At 52.2% G+C, this 20,999-nt stretch overlaps 1 protein-coding gene across 4 annotated transcripts in view; it reads left to right on the forward strand.

Annotated features, from left to right (window-relative positions):
- The window catches only part of galnt1 (UDP-N-acetyl-alpha-D-galactosamine:polypeptide N-acetylgalactosaminyltransferase 1), a 105,831-nt gene that overhangs the window by 62,797 nt on the left and 22,035 nt on the right, over nucleotides 1-20,999 (forward strand). For all 4 annotated transcript variants that reach the window (XR_008759849.1, XR_008759850.1, XM_055924874.1 and 1 more), the window contains 6 exons: nucleotides 17-185; nucleotides 9,654-9,820; nucleotides 10,753-10,880; nucleotides 11,002-11,081; nucleotides 15,920-16,090; nucleotides 20,313-20,430. Coding sequence is in view for 2 of the 4 variants with exons in the window: in XM_055924874.1 (XP_055780849.1) it covers nucleotides 17-185; nucleotides 9,654-9,820; nucleotides 10,753-10,880; nucleotides 11,002-11,081; nucleotides 15,920-16,090; nucleotides 20,313-20,430 (833 nt within the window). In the remaining 2 variants the exon portion in view is untranslated. The remainder of the gene's footprint in view (nucleotides 1-16; nucleotides 186-9,653; nucleotides 9,821-10,752; nucleotides 10,881-11,001; nucleotides 11,082-15,919; nucleotides 16,091-20,312; nucleotides 20,431-20,999) is intronic.

Below are 20,999 nucleotides of genomic sequence, written 5' to 3' on the forward strand. Positions count from 1 at the left end.
CTCTGTGGTGTTGTAGATACAGTAGTGCGTACCAGGGAGGGTCCAGGAGAAGGAGGTAAACCTGTGGTGATTTCTAAAGACAACCAGGAGAAGATGAAGGAGATGTTTAAGATCAACCAGTTTAACCTGATGGCCTCGGAGATGATCGCTTTCAACAGAACCCTGCCTGACGTCCGCCTGGAGGGGTGAGTCTAGTAATCCAGCTGTATTGTCCGTGTTACAGCCAACAGCAGATCCTCTATAGTCTAGAGCTAATCACCTACAACAGACTAATAACATATCTTTAATAAAGCTGTGCTATGTTGGCCTTATGCCACAACCCCCAAGGTGCCTTATTGATATTACAAACTGGTTACCAACGGAATTAGAGCAGTAAAAATACATGTTTTGTCATACCCGTGGTATACGGTCTGATATACCACGGCTGTCAGCCAATCAGCATTCGGGGCCTGAACCAACCAGTTTATAATATAATATAGATAATTGCAGTGATTTGGTATTAGGTTGTTATTGATGGTTATTAGTTATTGTTATGGTTTGTTAGTTAGTTACAGATGATTAGTTATAGGTCATTAGATATAGATGTTAGACAAATATCTGTTATTATCTAGTTTGTTATTGACGATTAGTTAAAGATGACTCGTTATAGATGAATCGTTATAGATTATGTCTGCCCCTCTGCTCCTCTGCTCCTCTACTCCTCTGCTCCTCTGCCCCTCAGCTCCTCTGCCCCTCAGCTCCTCAGCCCCTCAGCTCCTCTGCCCCTCTGCTCCTCTGCCCCTCAGCTCCTCTGCCCCTCAGCTCCTCTGCCCCTCAGCTCCTCTGCCCCTCAGCCCCTCTGCCCCTCTGCTTCTCTGCCCCTCAGCCCCTCTGCTCCTCTGCCCCTCTGATTCTCTGCCCCTCTGCTCCTCTGCTCCTCTACTCCTCTGCTCCTCTACTCCTCTGCTTCTCTGCCCCTCTGCCCCTCTGCCCCTCTGCTTCTCTGCCCCTCTGCTCCTCTGCTCCTCTACTCCTCTGCTCCTCTACTCCTCTGCTCCTCTGCTCCTCAGCCCCTCTGCTCCTCAGCCCCTCTGCTCCTCTGCTCCTCTGCCCCTCTGCTCCTCAGCCCCTCTGCTCCTCAGCCCCTCTGCTCCTCTGCCCCTCTGCTCCTCAGCCCCTCTGCTCCTCAGCCCCTCTGCTCCTCAGCCCCTCTGCTCCTCTGCCCCTCTGCTTCTCTGCCCCTCTGCTCCTCTGCCCCTCTACTCCTCTGCCCCTCTCCTCCTCTACTCCTCTGCTCCTCTGCTCCTCTACTCCTCTGCTCCTCTGCTCCTCTGCCCCTCTGCTCCTCTGCCCCTCTGCTCCTCAGCCCCTCTGCTCCTCTGCCCCTCTACTCCTCTGCCCCTCTGCTCCTCTGCTCCTCTACTCCTCTGCTTCTCTGCCCCTCAGCCCCTCTGCTCCTCTACTCCTCTGCTCCTCTACTCCTCTGCTCCTCTGCTCCTCTACTCCTCTGCTCCTCTGCTCCTCTGCCCCTCTGCTCTACTGCCCCTCTGCTCCTCTGCTCCTCTGCCCCTCTACTCCTCAGCTCCTCTGCCCCTCTACTCCTCTACTCCTCTGCTCCTCTGCTCCTCAGCCCCTCTGCTCCTCTACTCCTCTGCTCCTCTGCCCCTCTGCCCCTCTGCTTCTCTGCCCCTCTGCTCCTCTACTCCTCTGCTCCTCTACTCCTCTGCTCCTCTGCTCCTCTACTCCTCTGCTTCTCTGCCCCTCAGCCCCTCTGCTCCTCTGCTCCTCTACTCCTCTGCTCCTCTGCTCCTCTACTCCTCTGCTCCTCTGCTCCTCTGCCCCTCTGCTCTACTGCCCCTCTGCTCCTCTGCTCCTCTGCCCCTCTACTCCTCAGCTCCTCTGCCCCTCTACTCCTCTACTCCTCTGCTCCTCTGCTCCTCAGCCCCTCTGCTCCTCTACTCCTCTGCTCCTCTGCCCCTCTGCCCCTCTGCTTCTCTGCCCCTCTGCTCCTCTACTCCTCTGCTCCTCTACTCCTCTGCTCCTCTGCTCCTCTACTCCTCTGCTTCTCTGCCCCTCAGCCCCTCTGCTCCTCTGTTCCTCTGCCCCTCTGCTCCTCTACTCCTCTGCTCCTCTGCCCCTCTGATCCTCTGCTCCTCTGCCCCTCAGCTCCTCTGCCCCTCTACTCCTCTCTTCCTCTGCTCCTCTGCCCCTCTAGTCCTCTGCCCCTCTACTCCTCTGCTCCTCTGCCCCTCTGCTCCTCTACTCCTCTGCTCCTCTGCTCCTCTGCCCCTCTGCCCCTCTGCCCCTCTGCTCCTCTGCTCCTCTGCCCCTCAGCCCCTCAGCCCCTCTGCCCCTCTACTCCTCTACTCCTCTGCTCCTCTGCCCCTCTACTCCTCAGCTCCTCTGCCCCTCTACTCCTCTGCCCCTCAGCCCCTTTGCTCCTCTGCCCCTCAGCCCCTCTGCCCCTCTACTCCTCTGCCCCTCTACTCCTCTACTCCTCTGCTCCTCTGCCCCTCTAGTCCTCTGCCCCTCTACTCCTCTGCTCCTCTGCCCCTCTGCACCTCTGCTCCTCTGCCCCTCTGCTCCTCTGCCCCTCTACTCCTCTGCCCCTCTGCTCCTCTGCTCCTCTGCTCCTCTACTCCTCTACTCCTCTGCCCCTCTGCCCCTCTGCTCCTCTGCCCCTCTGCTCCTCTGCCCCTCTGCTCCTCTGCCCCTCTGCCCCTCTGCCCCTCTACTCCTCTGCTCCTCTACTCCTCTGCTCCTCAGCCCCTCTGACCCTCTGCTTCTCTGCTCCTCTGCTCCTCTGCCCCTCTGCTCCTCTTTTCCTCAGTCCCTCTGCTCCTCTGCTCCTCAGCCCCTCTGCTTCTCTGCCCCTCTGCTCCTCAGCCTCTCTGCTCCTCAGCCTCTCTGCTCCTCAGCCCCTCAGCCCCTCAGCCTCTCTGTTCCTCAGCCCCTCTGCCCCTCTGCTCCTCAGCCCCTCTGCTCCTCTGCCCCTCTGCTCCTCTGCCCCTCTGCTCCTCTAGCTATGCTTGTGTAACTTTATGAGAAGGATTTGCATTTAGTTTATGTTCGTTTTCGCTCATTAGCGTTTAGCTAACAGCATCTATGTGATATAGCTATTAGTTTGTGCGAATTTTGTTAGCATTCTGGTATTAGAGGCCCAATGGGCTTTTCTTGCGTTTTTAGTGCCCCCTTGTGTGCTGTGCCAGTTATACCGTAAATATTGGGATGAGAGGAGGTTGGGATGACGAACACCTGGATACCGCCCAAGCCTAACACACACACACACACAGCCTTGCCTGGAGTCAGACAGTGCACATTGATGTGTGAAATGTGTTTCTCTTTCTGAGCTTTAGTTGATTACTGAGAGTGTTTTGTCCCAGGCTCGTCTCCCTCCACCTGCTTTTCCAATTAACAGATAAGACTCAGTCAATAGCAGCAGTGACTGGGCTGGAGTTGGGCTGGGTGGGGCTGGGTGGGGGTGAAGCTGGGCTGGAAAGGGGTGGGGCTGGGTGGGGGTGAAGCTGGGCTGGAAAGGGGTGGGGCTGGGCTGGGTGGGGGTGGAGCTGGGCTGGAAAGGGGTGGGGCTGGGGTGGGGCTGGGTGGGGGTGGAGCTGGGCTGGATAGGGGTGGGGCTGGAGCTGGGTGGGTGTGGGGGTGAACCTGGGCTGGATAGGGGTGGGGCTGGGTGAGGGTGGAGCTGGGCTGGTTGGGGGTGGAGCTGGACTGGGTAGGGGTGGAACTGTGCTGGATAGGGGTGGGGCTGGGCTGGGGTGAAACTGGGTGGGGCTGGAGCTGGGTGGAAGTGGAGCTGGGCTGGAGCTTTGCTGGGTGGAGTCTGGAGCTGGTCGGGAGCTGGTCAAAGTGGGCTGGGGCTGGAGCTGGGCTGGCCTGGAGCTGGGTGGGGCTGGAGCTGGGTGGGGCCTGAGCTGGTCCGGGTGGGGCTGGCCTGGAGCTGGTCTGGGGCTGGTTTGGGTGGGGTGGAGCTGGTCTGGGGCTGGTTTGGGTGGGGTGGAGCTGGTCTGGGGCTGGTTTGGGTGGGGTGGAGCTGGTCTGGGGCTGGTTTGGGTGGGAGTGGAGCTGGTCTGGGGCTGGTCTGGGTGGGGTGGAGCTGGTCTGGGGCTGGTTTGGGTGGGAGTGGGGCTGGTTTGGGTGGGAGTGGAGCTGGTCTGGGGCTGGTCTGGGTGGGGTGGGAGTGGAGCTGGTCTGGGTGGGGCTGGCCTGGAGCTGGTCTGGGGCTGGTTTGGGTGGGGTGGAGCTGGTCTGGGGCTGGTTTGGGTGGGGTGGAGCTGGTCTGGGGCTGGTTTGGGTGGGGTGGAGCTGGTCTGGGGCTGGTTTGGGTGGGAGTGGAGCTGGTCTGGGGCTGGTCTGGGTGGGGTGGAGCTGGTCTGGGGCTGGTTTGGGTGGGAGTGGGGCTGGTTTGGGTGGGAGTGGAGCTGGTCTGGGGCTGGTCTGGGTGGGGTGGGAGTGGAGCTGGTCTGGGGCTGGTCTGGGTGGGAGTGGAGCTGGTCTGGGGCTGGTCTGGGTGGGAGTGGAGCTGGTCTGGGGCTGGTCTGGGTGGGAGTGGAGCTGGTCTGGGGCTGGTTTGGGTGGGAGTGGAGCTGGTCTGGGTGGGGTGGGAGTGGAGCTGGTCTGGGGCTGGTTTGGGTGGGAGTGGAGCTGGTCTGGGGCTGGTCTGGGTGGGGTGGGAGTGGTGAGAAATCAGAGACAACACATTAAATCAGGTCAGTAGGACACTGCTGTATAGTGTGTGTGTGTGTGTGTGTGTGTGTGTGTGTGTGTGTGTGTGTGTGTGTGTGTGTGTGTGTGTGTGTGTGTGTGTGTGTGTGTGTGTGTGTGTGTGTGTGTGTGTGTGTGTGTGTGTGTGTGCTCCAGAGTTCCCCGTGTTTAATCAGAACCAGTGTGCAGCCCGTACTGATCTCCCCCACAATGTACTGACCTCCCCCACAATGTACTGACCTCCCCCACAATGTACTGACCTCCCCCACAATGTACTGATCTCCCCCACAATGTACTGACCTCCCCCACAATGTACTGACCTCCCCCACAATGTACTGCCTCACCCACCCACAATGTACTGCCTCACCCACCCACAATGTACTGCCTCCCCCACAATGTACTGCCTCACCCACCCACAATGTACTGCCTCACCCACCCACAATGTACTGCCTCACCCACAATGTGCTGCCTCACCCACAATGTACTGACCTCCCCAACAATGTACTGACCTCCCCGACAATGTACTGACCTCCCCCACAATGTACTGACCTCCCCCACAATGTACTGATCTCCCCCACAATGTACTGACCTCCCCCACAATGTACTGACCTCCCCCACAATGTACTGACCTCCCCCACAATGTACTGACCTCCCCCACAATGTACTGACCTCCCCCACAATGTACTGACCTCCCCCACAATGTACTGACCTCCCCCACAATGTACTGACCTCCCCAACAATGTACTGACCTCCCCGACAATGTACTGACCTCCCCCACAATGTACTGACCTCCCCCACAATGTACTGATCTCCCCCACAATGTACTGACCTCCCCCACAATGTACTGACCTCCCCCACAATGTACTGACCTCCCCCACAATGTACTGGCCTCCCCCATAATGTACTGGCCTCCCCCACAATGTACTGACCTCCCCCACAATGTACTGACCTCCCCCACAATGTACTGACCTCCCCCACAATGTACTGACCTCCCCCACAATGTACTGACCTCCCCCACAATGTACTGACCTCCCCCACAATGTACTGACCTCCCCCACAATGTACTGCCTCACCCACCCACAATGTACTGACCTCCCCCACAATGTACTGGCCTCACCCACAATGTACTGACCTCCCCCACAATGTACTGACCTCCCCCACAATGTACTGACCTCCCCCACAATGTACTGCCTCACCCACAATGTACTGACCTCCCCCACAATGTACTGACCTCCCCCACAATGTACTGACCTCCCCCACAATGTACTGACCTCCCCCACAATGTACTGCCTCACCCACCCACAATGTACTGACCTCCCCCACAATGTACTGACCTCCCCCACAATGTACTGACCTCCCCCACAATGTACTGACCTCCCCCACAATGTACTGCCTCACCCACCCACAATGTACTGACCTCCCCCACAATGTACTGCCTCCCCCACCCACAATGTACTGACCTCCCCCACAATGTACTGACCTCCCCCACAATGTACTGACCTCCCCCACAATGTACTGACCTCCCCAACAATGTACTGACCTCCCCGACAATGTACTGACCTCCCCCACAATGTACTGACCTCCCCCACAATGTACTGATCTCCCCCACAATGTACTGACCTCCCCCACAATGTACTGACCTCCCCCACAATGTACTGACCTCCCCCACAATGTACTGGCCTCCCCCATAATGTACTGGCCTCCCCCACAATGTACTGACCTCCCCCACAATGTACTGACCTCCCCCACAATGTACTGACCTCCCCCACAATGTACTGACCTCCCCCACAATGTACTGACCTCCCCCACAATGTACTGATCTCCCCCACAATGTACTGCCTCACCCACCCACAATGTACTGACCTCCCCCACAATGTACTGACCTCCCCCACAATGTACTGGCCTCACCCACAATGTACTGAACTCCCCCACAATGTACTGACCTCCCCCACAATGTACTGACCTCCCCCACAATGTACTGACCTCCCCCACAATGTACTGACCTCCCCCACAATGTACTGACCTCCCCCACAATGTACTGACCTCCCCCACAATGTACTGCCTCACCCACCCACAATGTACTGACCTCCCCCACAATGTACTGCCTCACCCACCCACAATGTACTGACCTCCCCCACAATGTACTGACCTCCCCCACAATGTACTGGCCTCCCCCACAATGTACTGACCTCCCCCACAATGTACTGCCTCACCCACCCACAATGTACTGACCTCCCCCACAATGTACTGCCTCACCCACCCACAATATACTGACCTCCCCCACAATGTACTGACCTCCCCCACAATGTACTGACCTCCCCCACAATGTACTGCCTCACCCACCCACAATGTACTGACCTCCCCCACAATGTACTGACCTCCCCCACAATGTATTGACCTCCCCCACAATGTACTGACCTCCCCCACAATGTACTGACCTCCCCCACAATGTACTGACCTCCCCCACAATGTACTGCCTCACCCACCCACAATATACTGACCTCCCCCACAATGTACTGACCTCCCCCACAATGTACTGATCTCCCCCACAATGTACTGCCTCACCCACCCACAATGTACTGACCTCCCCCACAATGTACTGACCTCCCCCACAATGTACTGGCCTCACCCACAATGTACTGAACTCCCCCACAATGTACTGACCTCCCCCACAATGTACTGACCTCCCCCACAATGTACTGACCTCCCCCACAATGTACTGACCTCCCCCACAATGTACTGACCTCCCCCACAATGTACTGACCTCCCCCACAATGTACTGCCTCACCCACCCACAATGTACTGACCTCCCCCACAATGTACTGACCTCCCCCACAATGTATTGACCTCCCCCACAATGTACTGACCTCCCCCACAATGTACTGACCTCCCCCACAATGTACTGACCTCCCCCACAATGTACTGCCTCACCCTCAGCCTGCAGCTGATTACACTATCACCCAGTTGCTCCTTTCACAACTTGTCTACTCTCTCTTCCTCCATGTATACGTCTCACACACACACACACACACACACACACACACACACACACACACACACACACACACACACACACACACACACACACACACACACACACACACACACACACACACACACACACACACACACACAACTCTTGATGATGATGAGTTATAGACGTCATGTTTTCTGTCTGTCTCGGAGCATAGATCATGTCTGGAAAGTCATGCTAGTAGCTCACAGGGTTAGGTAAGTGTGTGTTTGTGTTGGTGTGTGTTGGTGTGTGTTGATGTGTGTGTGGACAAGTGAGTAATCTGACAGAACTGTTTTACCCCCTCCCTAAGAGCAGAAACACACACACACACACACACACAGACACACACACACACACACACACACACACACACACACACACCACGATTGCGTGTGTGTGAGGTAATAGGTTCCAGAGACAGAGCAGCTGGAGGAGGGCAGGAATCCTCACCTCTTCTCTCACCTCTCCTCCCCTGCTACATTCCATCACTCTGAGGGAGGGGTGGGGAGAGAGGGAACATTCTGCAAATATATGGAGGGAGGGAGGGAGGGAGGGAGTCAGCAGGAGGGAGGGAGGGAGCAGGAGGGAGCAGGAGGGAGGGAGTGAGCAGGAAGGGTTGAGGGAGGGAGGGAGCAAGAGTGAGGGAGGGAGGGAGGGAGGGAGCAAGAGTGAGGGAGGGAGGGAGGGAGGGAGGGAGGGGAGGGAGGGAGGGAGGGAGGGAGGGAGGGAGGGAGAAGGAAGGAGTGAGTGAGGGAGTGAGCAAGAGTGAGGGAAGGAACAGGAAGGAGTGAGTGAGTGAGGGAGGGAGCAAGAGTGAGGGAGGGAGCAGGAAGGAGTGAGTGAAGGAGGGAGGGAGCAAGAGTGAGGGAGGTAGCAGGAAGGAGTGAGGGAGGGAGGGAGCAAGAGTGAGGGAGGGAGCAGGAAGGAGTGAGGGAGGGAGGGAGGGAGCAAGAGTGAGGGAGGGAGCAGGAAGGAGTGAGGGAGGGAGGGAGAAAGAGTGAGGGAGGGAGCATGAAGGATTGAGGGGGGAGGGAGAGAGTGAGGGAGGGAGCAGAAAGAGTAAGGGAGGGAGCATGAAGGATTGAGGGGGGGAGGGAGAAAGAGTAAGGGAGGGAGCATGAAGGATTGGGGGGGGGGGGAGAGTAAGGGAGGGAGCAGGAAGGATTGAGGGAGGGAGGGAGAAAGAGTAAGGGAGGGAGCATGAAGGATTGAGGGGGGGGGAGAGTAAGGGAGGGAGCATGAAGGATTGAGGGGGGAGGGAGCATGATGCTCTTTGATGCTCATTTTCCTGATCTTTCAAACCCACTCATGTCAAAGGCCATGTCACCCCATCTGTCGTGTGGCTCCAGCTGTGTCCTGCAGTTATTGGGGACGATATGCACCATGTACTGTATATTAATGATGAAATGATGTGCTGCTTGTTCCAGAACCACAGGACACATTACTGCAGTTCACCATGAAAGACCCTTCTGTGTGTGTGTGTTCTCTGTGTGTGTGTGTGTTCTCTGTGTGTGTGTGTTCTCTATGTGTGTGTGTTCTGTGTGTGTCTGTGTGTGTGTTCTCTGTGTGTGTGTTCTCTGTGTGTGTGTTCACTGTGTGTGTGTTCTCTACGTGTGTTTGTTCTCTGTGTGTGTGTGTTCTCTACGTGTGTTTGTTCTCTGTGTGTGTGTGTTCTCTACGTGTGTTTGTTCTCTGTGTGTGTGTTCTGTGTGTGTGTGTGTGTTCTCTGTGTGTGCGTGTTCTCTCTGTGTGTGTGTTCTCTGTGTGTGTGTGTGTGTGTGTGTTCTCTGTGTATGTGTTCTGTATGTGTTCTGTGTGTGTGTGTGTGTGTGTGTGTGTGTGTGTGTGTGTGTGTGTGTGTTCTTGGTGTGTGTGTGTGGTCTTGTATATGTAGTCTCTAACTTCTAGTTTCTCTCCTTTCTCTCTGTCTCCTCCGTAGCTGTAAGAATAAGCTGTATCCAGACGATCTGCCTCGTACCAGTGTAGTGATCGTGTTCCACAATGAGGCCTGGTCCACTCTGCTGCGGACCGTCCGCTCTGTCATCGACCGCTCCCCCAAGTCTCTATTGGAGGAGGTAGTACTGGTGGACGATGCTAGTGAGAGAGGTACACGCTGAGATGCACTCACTGTCTGTCTTTATCTGGGCTTGTTCCTAAGTGCTGTGTAAGGCTGTGTGCACAATATGTGTGTGTCACTGCGTGTCTCTGTGTGACTGCATGTTTGTGTCTGTGTGTGTGTCTGTGTGTGTGAGTGCTGTGTCTTGTCGCTCAGCCCAGTGCTGTTAATCCCTGTTTGGGGCAGATTATTAGGTCCCTAATACCCCGGGAGCAGGGATTACACCCAGCCTCCCTCCAACCCCCCTCTGTTCCCCTATTGACCCCCTGGGATAGAGGGATGAAAGGGAGGAGGGGGAAGGGAGGGAGAGAGGGATGGGATAGTGGGTAGATGGTATGCTTTAGCTCTGAGAGCATGCTGTCTGGGATGGAGATATCACTTACCAGTCAGACCACACCAGAGATCACACTCTCTTTTTCACTCACCATACTCACCATCAGGTATACAGACGTGTACACACACACACACACACACACACACACACACACACACACACACACACACATATACACAGATGATGGATTTATTCCATCTATGGGTCTGGTAGTACACTAAGTATATGTTTTTGAGCTTGCATTTGTGTGTGTGTGTGTGTGTGTGTGTGTGTGTGTGTCTCTGATGTGTGTGTGTGTGTGTGTGTGTCTCTGATGTGTGTGTCTGATGCGCGTGTGTGTGTGTGTGTCTCTGATGTGTGTCTCTGATGTGTGTGTCTGATGTGTGTGTCTGATGCGTGTGTATGTGTGTGTGTCTCTGATGTGTGTGTCTGATGTGTGTGTCTGATGTGTGTGTCTGATGCGCGTGTGTGTGTGTGTGTGTGTGTGTCTCTGATGTGTGTGTCTGATGCGTGTGTCTGATGTGTGTGTGTGTGTGTGTGTGTCTCTGATGTGTGTGTCTGATGCGTGTGTGTGTGTATATGCTGTAGACTTCCTGAAGCGGCCGTTAGAGCAGTATGTCAGGAGGATGGAGGTTCCAGTCAGAGTGGTGAGGATGGAACAGAGATCTGGACTGATCAGAGCTCGACTGAAAGGAGCCTCACTCTCCACCGGACAGGTGTGTGTGTGTGTGTGTGTGTGGTCCAATCCTGTGTGTGTGTATACATTGTGAAATGCTGCTCAGATGCAGCTGCTGTCAGTAGTCTCTCTGTAATAGTAAAGTGTTGGTTGTCATGTAGGTGATCACGTTTCTAGACGCTCACTGTGAGTGCACCATTGGCTGGCTGGAACCTCTACTGGCCCGCATCAAACTAGACAGGTATGTTACACACCCACAGGCACACCACACACACACACCACACACCCACACACACACTCACATCACACACACACTCCACCCACACACTCACGTAGACACACACCACACCCACACCCACGCTGGGTGTAATAAATAAATGAGTAACAGTTTGTTGAGCCTGCAGGGGGCTTGTCCTTGTGTTTTATTTGATGCTTAATTACAAAGCCTCTGTTTACTTATGTCCTCAGGCTGGTACACACACACACCAGAGGGAGAGGGAGAGAGATAGAGGTCAGATTGTATTCCGTGCTACAGCTGTAAATGTGCTGAGCTGACAGCAGGACTCGGGTCGTTCCACCAGTTAGATGCATTTTCAGTACTAGTGTAACTTGGTGGAGAAAAACAAGGTTTTAGTTCACCTAATTTAACATTCTTCTGTCATAAAGAGCACATGTTCAAATGAATGAAAAACAGTTTTCCATCTCAAGAGGTTAAATAACATAATACTGTTGTAAGTGCCAAATAAAGTAACAGGGTTGACCGTAACAGGGTTGACCGTAACAGGGTTGACCGTAACAGGGTTGACCGTAACAGGGTTGACCGTAACAGGGTTGACCGTAACAGGGTTGACGACATCATCTTAAATTAGCCATAAATTCCCTTGTGACGGGGGAATGGAAGCATGTTGTGTGCAATGAGAGGGGAAATTGAATGCAAGCTTCACTAAAACATTGACATTGTTAAACATGTCTAGTCTGTGTACCTCTGGGTAACAGGGCTACGCTGCACCTGCTCCGTTTCCACCACAGAACACCAGGAAAGAATCAGCTCACCTGCTTTCACACCAGGATTTTACTATTAGATGTTCAATGTTTCTTTAGAATTGTGTTTTTTAAAGGAATAGTTTCACCATGTTAAAACGAGAGTTCAGTTCACTTAACTGGGTTGACCTTACAATGAAGGACCATTTAAAAACAAATGTTTTACCTGTCACGTTCGTCATAACGAGGAGACCAATGCACAGCGTGATTAGAATACATTCTTCTTTTAATAAACTAAGAACACTTAAACAAACTAACAAAACGAACGTGAAGCTATAAACAACTAGTGCTGACATGCAACTAAAGATAGACAACTACCCACAAACCCAAAATGGAAAATGGCAACCTAAATAGGATCCCCAATCAGAGACAACGATAAAGAGCTGTCTCTGATTGGGAACCAATTCCGGCCACCATAGACCTACATTACCTAGACATACAAAATCCCCATAGATAAACAAAAAGCCAAGACAAAAACACACGTACCGACCCTCGTCACACCCTGACCTGACCAAAATAATACAGAAAACATAGATAACTAAGGTCAGGGCGTGACAGTACCCCCCCCCCCCCCCCCCCCAAAGGTGCGGACTCCCGTCCGCAAACCTGAACTTATAGGGGAGGGTCCGGGTGGGCATCTACCCTCGGTGGCGGCTCTGGTTCTGGACGCCGCCCCCCATCTTTACCCTGGTCCCTCCGCCTTTGTTGAGCTGAACCGTGGCTCATCGCCGGAGGCTCTGGACTGTGGATCGTCGCCGGAGACCCCGGGCTGGGGACCGTCGCCGGAGACCCCGGGCAGGGGACCGTCGCCGGAGACCCCGGGCCGGGGACCGTCGCCGGAGGCCCCGGGCCGGGGACCGTCGCCGGAGACCCCGGGCCGGGGACCGTCGCCGGAGACCCCGGGCCGGGGACCGTCGCCGGAGACCCCGGGCCGGGGACCGTCGCCGGAGGCTCCGGACTGGGTATCGTCTCCGGAGGCTCCGGTCTAGAGGCCGTCTCCACCCGGCAAATGCGGGACGCTGGCACCGAGCACACCGGCCTGTGAATGCTCGGCCAAGACACCGTGCGCATCACCCCATAGCACTGGGCCTGACCAGTCACATGCTCGCCACGGTAAGCACGGGGATTTGGCTCAGGTCTCCAACCTGACTCTGCCACACTCCCCGTGTGCCCCCCCCCCCAAAAGGTTTTGGGGCTGCCTCTCGGGCTTCTTTACCAGCTGTGTTCCCGTGTAATCCTTGGCCCTTTTCCTAGCTGCCTCGACCTGCTCCCATGGCAGGCGATCTTTTCCGGCCAGGATCTCCTCCCATGTGTAGGATCCCTTGCCATCCAGGATGTCCTCCCATGTCCAGTCCTCCTTACCCCGCTGCTTGGTCCTTTGGTGGTGGCTAGTTCTGTCACATTCGTCATAACGAGGAGACCAATGCGCAGCGTGATTAGAATACATTCTTCTTTTAATAAACGAAGAACACTTAAACAAACTAATAAAACAAACGTGAAGCTATAAACAACTAGTGCTGACATGCAACTACACATAGACAACTACCCACAAACCCAAAATGGAAAATGGCAACCTAAATAGGATCCCCAATCAGAGACAACGATAAACAGCTGCCTCTGATTGGGAACCAGTTCAGGCCACCATAGACCTACATTACCTAGACATACAAAATCCCCATAGATAAACAAAAAGCCAAGACAAAAACACACATACCCACCCTCGTCACACCCTGACCTGACCAAAATAATACAGAAAACATAGAAAACTAAGGTCAGGGTGTGACATTACCTTAAATGAATCATTATTCACATTAAATAAATAATAATCTTCACAAATTACTTTGTCAAAGCAACAAAGCAACTATGGCTTTACAATGATGGTGAAAACTTGGATAAATGTTGGGGTTGATAAGTGCAGAAGCTGTCATACATCTCTCATTCATGTGTTGGCTGTGCCCCAAACTAGAGGGATTCTGGACATCAGTTTTCTCTCTCATTCACGTGTTGGCTGTGCCCCAAACTAGAGGGATTCTGGACGTCAGTTTTCTCTCTCATTCACGTGTTGGCTGTGCCCCAAACTAGAGGGATTCTGGACGTCAGTTTTCTCTCTCATTCACGTGTTGGCTGTGCCCCAAACTAGAGGGATTCTGGACGTCAGTTTTCTCTCTCATTCACGTGTTGGCTGTGCCCCAAACTAGAGGGATTCTGGACGTCAGTTTTCTCTCTCATTCACGTGTTGGCTGTGCCCCAAACTAGAGGGATTCTGGACGTCAGTTTTCTCTCTCATTCACGTGTTGGCTGTGCCCCAAACTAGAGGGATTCTGGACGTCAGTTTTCTCTCTCATTCACGTGTTGGCTGTACCCCAAACTAGAGGGATTCTGGACGTCAGTTTTCTCTCTCATTCACGTGTTGGCTGTGCCCCAAACTAGAGGGATTCTGGACTTCAGTTTTCTCTCTCATTCACGTGTTGGCTGTGCCCCAAACTAGAGGGATTCTGGACGTCAGTTTTCTCTCTCATTCACGTGTTGGCTGTGCCCCAAACTAGAGGGATTCTGGACGTCAGTTTTCTCTCTCATTCACGTGTTGGCTGTGCCCCAAACTAGAGGGATTCTGGACGTCAGTTTTCTCTCTCATTCACGTGTTGGCTGTGCCCCAAACTAGAGGGATTCTGGACGTCAGTTTTCTCTCTCATTCACGTGTTGGCTGTGCCCCAAACTAGAGGGATTCTGGACGTCAGTTTTCTCTCTCATTTATGTGTTGGCTGTGCCCCAAACTAGAGGGATTCTGGATGTCAGTTTCCTCTCTCATTCACGTGTTGGCTGTGCCCCAAACTAGAGGGATTCTGGTCCAAGTCCAAGTCTAGAGCCCATTCATCATCTATTCACTACTTGTCTACTTATCTAATTACCTCTTAACTATTATTTAGTTATTTTCTGAACACATTTTTCTCCCAGCGTACTTTCCAGCATCTATCTTTCTACCCCTCTGTACGTCTTCTTATGGAGGGAGGATGGAGGAAGGGTTGCTCAGCCCATGGTCTATGTAAACTCTACCATTGTATGTTTCTCATGACTGGAATCAATAAAACATTTAAACTTGGATAAATGTTGGGGTTAAGTGGGTTAAATCATCCTAGAAGTCACAGAGAGACATTTAGCATGTCTTAATTCATATAAAAAAATCATGTTTTGAGTTTTCCATGTGTATATTAAAGGATACTTAATTTAAGGAACTAGCTACCTACTGTTGATTGATGTTTGTCTAGTGACTGTCAGTGTGTGTGTGTGTGTGTGTGTGTGTGTGTGTGTGTGTGTGTGTGTGTGTGTGTGTGTGTGTGTGTGTGTGTGTGTGTGTGTGTGTGTGTGTGTGTGGCATGAGTCATGCAGGCATGAGTCAAGTATGCTGGTCTTCAACCACTAGGACACATCACCAGACAATAGTAACTGCTGTTGTCAACACAGTAGAGGTCTGCAGACATGAGTCAAGTATGCTGGTCTTCAACCACTAGGACACATCACCAGACAATAGTAACTGCTGTTGTCAACACAGTAGAGGTCTGCAGACATGAGTCAAGTATGCTGGTCTTCAACCACTAGGACACATCACCAGACAATAGTAACTGCTGTTGTCAACACAGTAGAGGTCTGCAGACATGAGTCAAGTATGCTGGTCTTCAACCACTAGGACACATCACCAGACAATAGTAACTGCTGTTGTCAACACAGTAGAGGTCTGCAGACATGAGTCAAGTATGCTGGTCTTCAACCACTAGGACACATCACCAGACAATAGTAACTGCTGTTGTCAACACAGTAGAGGTCTGCAGACATGAGTCAAGTATGCTGGTCTTCAACCACTAGGACACATCACCAGACAATAGTAACTGCTGTTGTCAACACAGTAGAGGTCTGCAGATGTTGTGGATATTAGAAGTGATTGAAATGATTACGACTCACAAGTTGAAGCATCTACTCAACACTTTGTCATTGTGGATCTAAAGGTCTTCTGATGTGGCGGTGTGTAAATATGTGTTGCAGGAAAACGGTGGTGTGTCCCATCATCGACGTGATCAGTGATGACACGTTTGAGTACATGGCTGGTTCTGACATGACCTACGGAGGCTTCAACTGGAAGCTGAACTTCCGATGGTACCCTGTACCCCAGAGAGAGATGGACCGCCGCAAGGGAGACCGCACTCTGCCCGTCCGGTAGGTAGGACACACTACCCATCTACAGTGTTGGCATAGAGACTGGGACCTAGACTCTCTCTAGCTCCAGTCAGTGAGGATATCATCCCTGCTCCTAACACTCTACTGATTATAAATGTAACAGACTAGTAATAGTGGCATAGCTGGGACTTAGTTATATAACATGAGCTCAGTGTGGTGTAGCTGTGTTGCTGTGTTCCTGTGTAGTTGAGGATGGGGAAACTCTGGGAACATTCAGGAATAAAACCCAGGGTTTGTTTTCGCTTGTCCCTCATCACCTCTTCCTGTTCATGTTCCCCACCAGTCCAACTGGGACTGTCAGAGGCACATTCAGAGGTCCCGTTTCCAGTCAGAGTCCCTGCTTCCATCACAACACAGGGAAAGAGACTAGTCTATTCGTGAGGTGACTTGGGTAAAGTCGTTTCAGTAAAACAACATGTTATTGAGTTTATCTTTAGCCAGCTAATATCCGCCGAGGTGTTTTTCTGTTTCCCTGCCCGCGCTGCCGAGGTGTTTTTCTGTTTCCCTGCCCGCGCTGCAGAGGTGTTTTTCTGTTTCCCTGCCCGCGCTGCAGAGGTGTTTTTCTGTTTCCCTGCCCGCGCTGCAGAGGTGTTTTTCTGTTTCCCTGCCCGCGCTGCAGAGGTGTTTTTCTGTTTCCCTGCCCGCGCTGCCGAGGTGTTTTTCTGTTTCCCTGCCCGCGCTGCAGAGGTGTTTTTCTGTTTCCCTGCCCGCGCTGCAGAGGTGTTTTTCTGTTTCCCTGCCCGCGCTGCAGAGGTGTTTTTCTGTTTCCCTGCGTGCGCTGCAGAGGTGTTTTTCTGTTTCCCTGCCCGTGCTGCAGAGGTATTTTTCTGTTTCCCTGCCCGCGCTGCAGAGGTGTTTTTCTGTTTCCCTGCGTGCGCTGCAGAGGTGTTTTTCTGTTTCCCTGCCCGCGCTGCCGAGGGGTTTTTCTGTTTCCCTGCCCGCGCTGCCGAGGGGTTTTTCTGTTTCCCTGCCCGCGCTGCAGAGGTGTTTTTCTGTTTCCCTGCCCGCTCTGATGAGGTGTTTTTCTGTTTCCCTGCCCGCGCTGCAGAGGTGTTTTTCTGTTTCCCTGCCCGCGCTGCCGAGGTGTTTTTCTGTTTCCCTGCCCGCGCTGATGAGGTGTTTTTCTGTTTCCCTGCCCGCGCTGCAGAGGTGTTTTTCTGTTTCCCTGCCCGTGCTGCAGAGGTATTTTTCTGTTTCCCTGCCCGCGCTGCAGAGGTGTTTTTCTGTTTCCCTGCGTGCGCTGCAGAGGTGTTTTTCTGTTTCCCTGCCCGCGCTGCCGAGGGGTTTTTCTGTTTCCCTGCCCGCGCTGCCGAGGGGTTTTTCTGTTTCCCTGCCCGCGCTGCAGAGGTGTTTTTCTGTTTCCCTGCCCGCTCTGATGAGGTGTTTTTCTGTTTCCCTGCCCGCGCTGCAGAGGTGTTTTTCTGTTTCCCTGCCCGCGCTGCCGAGGTGTTTTTCTGTTTCCCTGCCCGCGCTGATGAGGTGTTTTTCTGTTTCCCTGCCCGCGCTGATGAGGTGTTTTTCTGTTTCCCTGCCCGCGCTGCAGAGGTGTTTTTCTGTTTCCCTGCCCGCGCTGCAGAGGTGTTTTTCTGTTTCCCTGCCCGCTCTGATGAGGTGTTTTTCTGTTTCCCTGCCCGCGCTGCAGAGGTGTTTTTCTGTTTCCCTGCCCGCGCTGCAGAGGTGTTTTTCTGTTTCCCTGCCCGCGCTGCAGAGGTGTTTTTCTGTTTCCCTGCCCGCGCTGCAGAGGTGTTTTTCTGTTTCCCTGCCCGCGCTGCAGAGGTGTTTTTCTGTTTCCCTGCCCGCGCTGCAGAGGTGTTTTTCTGTTTCCCTGCCCGCGCTGCAGAGGTGTTTTGCTACTTTTCTGTTCCCAGCTGGCCAACAACAGAACGTGTGTGACTCCCCACACAGTGCACAGCTCCACAGCTCAGATCGTGTTCCCACAATATGTTTCCCCAGGGGGACGTGTGCTGTTCTATTTGTAGTTCTATGTGGCACTGGCACCATGTTCCCTGTTGTCTTCCTGATCAACATCTTGAAAACAAGTCTTTAGCTCAATGACATATGGTGGCAAGAAAGTATGTGAACCCTTTGGAATTACCTGGATTTCTGACCCTCCTTTGGAAGCAATAACTTCAACGAAACATGTTCTGTAGTTGCGGATCAGACCTGCACAACGGTCAGGAGGAATTTTGGACCATTCCTCTTTACAAAGCTGTTTCAGTTCAGCAATATTCTTGTGATGTATGTGTGAACCACTCTATTGAGGTCATGCCACAGCATCTCAATCGGGTTGAGGTCAGGACTCTGACTGGGCCACTCCAGAAGGCATATTTTCTTCTGTTGAAGCCATTCTGTTGTTGATTTATTTCTGTGTTTTGTTACGTTGTCCTGTTGCACCACCCAACTTCTGTTGAGCTTCAATTGGTGACAAATATCCTTTCATTCTCCTGCAAAAAGTCTTGATAAACTTGGGAATTCATTTTTCGTCGATGATAGCAAGCTGTCCGGACCCTGAGGCAGCAAAGCAGCCCCAAACCATGATGCTCCCTCCACCATACTTAACAGTTGAGGTTTTGATGTTGGTGTGCTGTGCCTTTTTTTCTCCACATATAGTGTTGTGTGTTCCTTCCAAACAACTCAACTGTAGTTTCATCTGTCCACAGAATATTTTGCCAGTAGCGCTGTGGAACATCCAGGTGCTCTTTTGCGAACTTCAGACATGCATAAATGTTTATTTTGGACAGCAGTGGCATCTTTCATGGTGTTCTCCCATGAACACCATTCTTGTGACATCTTTGCAGGTTTTATGTATCGTAGACTCATCAACAGATGTTAGCATGTTCCAGAGATTTCTATATGTCTTTAGCTGACATTCTAGGGTTCTTCTTAACCTCATTAAGTATTCTGTGCTGTGCTCTTGCAGTTATCTTTGCAGGACGGCCACTCCTAGGGAGAGTAGCAACAGTGCCGAACTTTCTCCATTTATAGACAGTTTGTCTTACTGTGGACTGATAAACATCAAGGCTTTTAGAGATACTTTTATAACCCTTTCCAGATTTATGCAGTCAACAATTCTTAATCTTAGGTCTTCTGAGATCTCTTTTGTTCAAGGCATGGTTCACATCAGCCAATGCTTCTTGTGAATAGCAAACTCAAATTTTGTTAGTGTTTTGTATGGGGCAGGGCAACTCTAACCAACATCTCTAATCTCATCTCATTGATTGGACTCCAGGTTAGCTTTTGGAGAAGTCATTAGCCTAGGGGTTCACATACTTTTCCCAACCTACACTGTGAATGTTTATTATGTATTCAATATAGACAAGAAAAATACAATCATGTATGTGTTATTAGTTTAAGCACACTGTTTGTGTCCATTGTAGTGACTTGTAGTGATTTGATCTGAGATGAAGCTCAGACCAATATTTATGATCAATTTATGCAGAAATCCAGGTAATTCCAAAGGGTTCACATACTTGTTCTTGCCACTGTATATCCCTCCTTCTGAGAGACTGACAGGGAGAGAGATGACTTGCTTTGGCAATGTTAACATATGTTTCCCCTGCCAATAAAGCCCTTACATTGAATTGAATTGAGATGGAAAAACAGGAAAAAACAACGATCTCTGGAGGTCGACTTGATGTTTTTGTGCCTCTGAAGATACCATCTTTACTGATCTTTACTGAAGATACCATCTTTACTGAACTTTACTGAAGATACCATCTTTACTGATCTTTACTGAAGATACCATCTTTACTGATCTTTACTGAAGATACCATCTTTACTGATCTTTACTGAAGATACCATCTTTACTGGTCTTTACTGAAGATACCATCTTTACTGACAAACTTGTGATCTCTGTCGCAAACATGAAACCAGAATGTAATTTTGAGTGACTGTTTTCTTCTCTCCCCCTCGCTATCTCTCTCTCTCTCCCCTCCCTCTCTCTCTCTCCCCTCCCTCTCTCTCTCTCCCCTCTCTCTCACTCACTCTCTCTCTCCCCTCCCCTCTCTCTCTCTCTCTCTCTCTCTCCCCTCCCTCTCTCTCTCTCTCTCTCTCTCTCTCTCCACTCCCCTCCCCTCTCTCACTCTCTCCCTCTCTCTCTCTCTCTCTCTCTCCACTCCCCTCCCCTCTCTCTCCCTCCCTCCCCTCCTCTCTCTCTCTCCCCTCTCTCTCCCTCTCTCCCTCCCCTCCTCTCTCTCTCCAGGACTCCTACCATGGCCGGTGGGTTGTTTTCTATAGACAGAGATTATTTCCAGGAGATAGGGACGTATGACGCAGGTATGGACATTTGGGGAGGAGAGAACCTGGAGATCTCCTTTAGGGTGAGTACACACATACACGGGGCACACACACACGCACACATACACAGGTCATGCAAGCACACACACACCAGGGATGCAAACTAGTCACCTTTTGGTGAAATTCGCCAGCAGCATACGACCCTGCATACCACTGCTGGCTTGCTTCTGAAGCTAAGCAGGGTTGGTCCTGGTCAGTCCCTGGATGGGAGACCAGATGCTGCTGGAAGTGGTGTTGGAGGGCCAGTAGGAGGCACTCTTTCCTCTGGTCTAAAAAATATCCCAATGCCCCAGGGCAGTGATTGGGGACACTGCCCTGTGTAGGGTGCCGTCTTTCGGATGGGACGTTAAACGGGTGTCCTGACTCTCTGAGGTCATTAAAGATCCCATGGCACTTATCGTAAGAGTAGGGGTGTTAACCCCGGTGTCCTGGCTAAATTCCCAATCTGGCCCTCAAACCATCATGGTCACCTAATAATCCCCAGTTTACAATTGGCTCATTCATCCCCCTCCTCTCCCCTGTAACTATTCCCCAGGTCGTTGCTGCAAATGAGAACGTGTTCTCAGTCAACTTACCTGGTAAAATAACGGTA

This window comes from Salvelinus fontinalis, chromosome 6 (genome assembly GCF_029448725.1).
Source record: "Salvelinus fontinalis isolate EN_2023a chromosome 6, ASM2944872v1, whole genome shotgun sequence".
Lineage (NCBI taxonomy): Eukaryota > Metazoa > Chordata > Actinopteri > Salmoniformes > Salmonidae > Salvelinus > Salvelinus fontinalis.